The 6094-nt window shown below is 42.2% G+C and overlaps 1 protein-coding gene across 1 annotated transcript; it reads left to right on the top strand.

Moving 5' to 3' along the window:
* Nucleotides 1-4308: 4308 nt before the first annotated feature.
* Nucleotides 4309-4443, top strand: LOC308433867 (thymosin beta-10-like; the record flags this gene model as incomplete). The annotated part of the gene is made up of 1 exon (XM_080933990.1): nt 4309-4443. The coding sequence occupies one exon, from the start codon at nt 4309-4311 to the stop codon at nt 4441-4443; it is 135 nt and encodes a 44-aa protein (XP_080790116.1).
* Nucleotides 4444-6094: the final 1651 nt, after the last annotated feature.

Here is a 6094-nt window from a genome sequence, read left to right as displayed (position 1 = left end):
ACTCAGGAGTCTTCTCCATTTATGTCCTTGTCTTTTGCCTTTGCTTGCAGCTCCCCTGACTAGACCATCGAAAGACCTTAGACTAGAGATATTTTTGAACCTTTTAGAAGCTTTTCGGGTGGTTGACTAAAGGACCTGTACATTTCAATCTATGTAGTTAATTTTTTGTGTCCTATTATTTGTTTATTTATTTGTTTGTTTAGACACCTGCATCTGTTCAGGTGCATGCTCCCATGCCCAGAGGCCAGAAGACAATGGATTGCTTCAAGCTGGAATTACAGGCATTTTTCTGGCCACAAATCTTTTTATGGGGGGACTGCATCTACGTGACAGGGGCCTAGTGCTGGGAACAGGAGAAGCTCCTATCATTCCTTCAGGGTCTCCAGGGCTTCTAGGTTTAGCTTGACTTTACTGGGAGACAAGTACCCTACAGCCCAGACAGTGCTTATTCTTGGGTGATGATGAATTGGAACTGTGGCCGGAAATGCACAGGGTGTCCAGAATACCCGGAGAAGGTCTTTCAACATGAAGGATGGATGCAGAGACAGTTGCTTCAGGTAATTTGCTTGCTGCTTGAACCACTGTTGAAGGCAGAAAGCCTCCTGAACTTAAGCATTGAAACCGAACAACCAGGGAACTAGGAAACAATGTTGCTAGTCATTTCTTCCACGCTGAACTTCAATAGGCCTGCAAACTGCATGATTCTTATCAGAAGCTTCGAGAGCACATGAAGCAATTATGAGAGACTGTTAAAAAGAGGTAACGCAGGAGCTGGGGGTGTAGCTCAGTGGGAGGGCCATGAACTTGAGGCTCATTTGATCCCTAATGCTAAAAGGAGGAGGAGAATATAGTGATGATTTTATTGATTTGGTTTCTAATTTTCTGGACATAAACATATGTTGTTTACTAAGAGAATTCAGAGACCATTACTTGCCATTTCCTATCATTTCACCAAGAAGCAAAACATGAAAAGATAAACACAAACTTGTTACCCTGAGAGTAAACGAGGCACGAAGACAGTCTGGAGTCTTTAGATGCTATGGAATAAAATTAAATTTCATCTCTGCATTTTAGAATACATACATGGAGAGATGGCTCAGCGGTTAAGAGCACTGACTGCTCTTCCAGAGGTCCTGAGTTCAGTTCCCAGCAACCACATGGTGGCTCACAGCCATCTGTAATGGGATCTGATGCCCTCTTCTGGTGTGTCTGAAGACAGTGAGTGTGCTCATATATATATAATAAATAAATCTTTTTTAAGTATATTTCAGGTAAGTTTTACAGTAAGTAATATCTACTTTTGCTTCAGTTCATTCAATTGTTATATACATAAAAGTGGTGTTTAAAATCCAAAAAGGACTGGAAAGATAATTCAGTAGTTACAATCTCTAACTGCTCTTCTAGAGGACCCGGGTTCCATTCCCCATACTCACAAGGCAGATCAAAACTACCTTTAACTCTGGTTCAGGTGATCGAAAGCCCTTTCCGACTTTCATGTGTACCATGCATGTGATGTGCACACAGCACTAATACACATAAAATAAATCATTGTTTAAAAAGGCAAATGGAGACGTGGTTTGGCAGGTGCTAGTTCAGCTTCCATGTGTGGCCCCTGAGATGACCCCTCCATCTTCCAGCTTCTTCCTACTGCTTTGGTACATGGGCACAAGCTTAATGACTAGAACACAGGAAATGCAAATGGAGCCACAACAAGACATCGCTATGCATTCACTAGAGCATCAGAAATAAAATGTCTGACAATGCACGTGTTGGGGAGGATGTGGGAACAGCAGCATGACTACACGGCTGGAGGGGCTCAGCAGGGCCAGAGGCAGCCTGAAAGGTAGTTCTGTAGTGCTCTTAGGCACACATATGTCCCTCAGCCACACAAGTGTGTGTGTGTGGGGGGGGAGTGTGTGCGTGTCTGAGCACTTGTGCATATGCACAGTATGTACACAGGAGAAATAAAATTAGACTACCCTAAACTATAACTCAAATGAAGGTTCCTCACATACATTTGTATGTGTATATGTATGTATACATGTATATATATACATATAAACATACTCATATATGCATGTATACTCATATAAATATACTCATATGTGTATATATGTGTAGGTATGTATATATATACTCATATATGTACATGTATATACACATAGATTCATATACACACCTATACATGTATATATACATATATGTATATATGCATATATGTGGGTCTACATATATATTGTGTATGTGTATCACATGTGATTTTAGGAAATATAAATTAATATGATTCACTGAGGGTTTATCAGACATCCTCAATGTTATTTGCCCCCTCCCTTTCCTCTACTTTTGTTTTGACTTCCCTTTCCCAACCCAACTAAATTCTTCTCTGTTTTCTCACTTCTCCTATCACCCGCATCCGCTTTCCCCTCTCTCTAGCACCCCACATGGACCCTTTTTACTTCCTGCTTCTTCCATTAGTTCAGGTCACACACTTACATCTGAGGATTTAGAGCTAGGAGCCTCGGGTGAAGGAGAGCACGCAGCCTTTGACTGTCTGGGGTGCCTCAGCAATGTAACAGTTTCTAGTCCTACCCATCGACCTGAAAATGTCATGATTCCATGCTTCTGTACAGCTGAATACTATTCTACTGTGTACACATACCACATTTTAGTAGTGGCACTTAGTGATAACCAACGGATGTCTAGTTAATCTTAAGACTTGTTCAACAGAAGGAAAGACTTGCCTGGTATTGTAAGCCTAGCTAGCTACTCTAGGCTAGTGTGGTTGCAGATCTTAGAGAATAAATACAAACACATATATTTATGATGTGTGAATTGTGTAGCAATAAAGATTTTAAAAAGGAGATTATCAATTAGAATGAGGGACACATGGAAGGGTTGGAAAGTGGATTTGTAATACTTTAATTACAATTTAAAAGAAAACTTGTGACGGATCTCCCCTCAACACAAATCTCAGGACCATGAGGAATATAGACAGGCCTGCTGCCCTTCCTCATACTTAACACTTTCTGTGGGTCACAGTGGAGAGAATTAAGTTGAGGAATGTATGAAAGCTCTGTTACCTTCCTTAGGGCTCCATCAGAGGTCACATGGAAAAGTTCAACAAACACCTGAAAAAAGACTGGGGAAGTCTTTAGTCACTCCTCCTATGATAGGTCAGGGGGACCCACCTCTTCTTAAGTAGTATTTACCTAGGGACTAAAACACTTTTACATTTGTTAAGAATGTTAATTTCCTAGGTCTTTATGCTAAGTACCCTTTTATGATTTTATTTGTTTTATGAATGAGCGAACTGTCCAGAATGGGCGCAGACCTTGAGTGACAGGAACTCCCCCCTCCCCCTCCCCCATGGCTGGACCCAATTAGACTTTCCCTCAGCCACAACAAACTTCTGCAGATTCTAGGGGTCCAGCCTCATTCTTGCTGTGAAAAGGGGTACGCCTCCTCAAGGACACGACAGAAACCTTGTGACTGGAGTTTCTCCAGAGCTCACAGCTGGTGCACGTGTTAGTCTAGTGATCGGTGCTGGGACTATCCTAGCAGCCATGAGCAAGCAGGCCAGGCCCCTCCTCGGACTCTTTGCAAATTTTCTTCTCTGGTCAGACTTGGGTGTTGCTCTCCTCTGGATTCGCTCAGCTGTTGTAATATTAGCCCTCAACAAAGGCTCCCTCTGAATAATTGTTTTTCCTGGGGTGGGGAGTCCATTTGAGAAGCAGAAGTTATAAGACTGAAGACCAGGGGCGAGGAGTGAGAAGAAGTGGGAAGATGCCGATCAAAGGGCACTAGCACAGATCAGTCCGGACGTGGAACTGAGGAGATGAAGGCCATTGTAGAAATCGTTACATTGTGTACTGAAAATACTCAGCAGCAAGGGGAGCTTTCGCCAGGTACACAAGGGAAGCCGAGTGCACGGGCTGAGAGATTTGTAATTTGTTCCCAGCAGCAACTGTTCTGCCATATCTAGGTGCATCAAGGCATGCTGTGCACCGTAAACGTAGTAACAAATGAATTGATACTTCCATTTTTGTTTATTTTATGCGTATGAGTCTTTTACCTACTTGTACGAATGTGCATCACGTGAGTGCTTACTGCCTGTGAAGGTCAGAAGAGGGTCCTGGATCCCCTGGAACTGGTGTTCCACCATATAATACGTTGGGAACGGAACCCCAATCCTCCACAAGAGCAACAAGTGCTCTTAACAACAGAGATATCTCCGTCTCTTGCTGCAGCAACGCCAGTGGGAGCACCTGGAGCGCGAGCTCGGAACAAGAATCCACGAGTTGTAAGAAAATGGCAGACAAGCCAGACACGGGGGAAATCGCCAGCTTCGCTGAGGCCAAGCTGAAGAAAACAGAGACGCAGGAGAAGAATACCCTGCTAACCAAAGAGACCATTGAACAGGAAAAGAGTAGTGAAATCTCCTAAAAGCATACGAAGATTTCCCCACCCACCCCGTCATCACCAAGACCCCCTCGGGATGTGGAGGAAGAGCCACCTGCAAGATGGACGCGAGCCACAAGCTGCACTGTGAACCCGGGCACAACGGGCTGATGCCACCGGTCCGTGGGTCTCTGAAGGGGACACCCCCACTAATCGGACTGCCAAATTTCACTGGTTTGCCCTGGGATATTAGAGATAATTATTTGTATGATTGATAACACACACACACACACACACACACACACACACACACACCTCGTGGCAAAACAAAACAAAACAAACAGGTATCTCGATAGCCCGGATTGGTTTTTAACAGAAAGCATATGCTCTCACAAACAATAGTCATGAATGGTTCCTATTAATTTTGTGTTAGCAAAGGTTGGAAATATCCAAATATTCCAACATAAAGTGCAAGAATCAACTAATCAAAGTGTACTAGTAAAATGCAATATAATATATAATCTAGCAATAGCAAGGCATAATTCTATATACAACAGCAGAGATGCAGAGATTAGATCTTTCTTTTCTTTTTTCCTTTCTCTCTTTTTTTTTCCTTTCTCCCCCTTCCCCCTTTTTGAGACAGGATCTCACTGTGTAACCTTGTCCTGGGACTCCTTATATAAATCAGGCTGGCCTTGAATTTATAGAGATCCTCCTGCCTCTGCCTCGGGAGTACTGAGATTAAAGACATAGGGTGTCATGCCCAGCAACAGCAGAGAAAATCAACAGAAAGGCTATGGCAAGCCAAATATGATGGGCATCAGAGTATATAATATTCCCCTTGGTCTAGTCTAGATCAAGCTAATCCAAAACTGACAGAAAGACTAAAGAACACTGGGCAGCTGGGGTGTAGATGAAGGGTGGAGTATTTGCCTAGCATTTCTGAGGTCCTGGGTTTGATCCCCAGTATCATTAAAAAGAAACAAACAAAAAGACCAAAAGCATGCTATGGTGTATGAATAAACTGTTAAAATGTATGGCTGGCCATTTTTAGTAATTTGGAAATATTTTGTTCCTTGATTAAGATGGTGGTTATAGCATCATAACCTCTACACACTTGTCAAGACCCATGACATATATGCAAAATAATTGTGTATGTTTTATTATATATAAGTTATAGTTAATAAACTTGATCTAAAAATTTTCTAGAAGAAACCATACATTAAAAGTATTAAAATTGGGCCAGCAAGATGGCTCAGAGACAATAAAGGTGCTTTCTGCCAAGTCTGACAATCTGAGTTAGGTCCCTGAGACATACACAGGGGAAAGAGAAATGACTCCTGCCAGTTGTCCTCTGACCTGCACATGCACATCATGGAACATATTTGTGCATGCATGCACTCATATACACACGAATTCATGTACACACATACAAAACAAATAAATGTAATAAAAAATTTAACGGACATAGAAAATGGGTCTGTGGTTTAAAGCACTTGCTTTTCTTGCAAAGGACCTGGCATTTGATTCCATTTTCCCACATGGCAGCTCACAACCATTTATAACTCCAGTTCCAGAGGATCTAACACCCTCTTCTGAACTCCATGGGTGTGTGTGTGCACAGACATACATGCAAGTAAACATTTGTACATATAAAATAAGATAAAGCTTTAAAAGAAGACACCAAGAAAACAAC

Source organism: Micromys minutus (assembly GCF_963924665.1).
Source record: "Micromys minutus genome assembly, chromosome: 21".
Taxonomy (NCBI): domain Eukaryota; kingdom Metazoa; phylum Chordata; class Mammalia; order Rodentia; family Muridae; genus Micromys; species Micromys minutus.
Note: the sequence above shows the minus strand (reverse complement) of the source record. Positions and strands in the feature narration are given on the sequence as shown.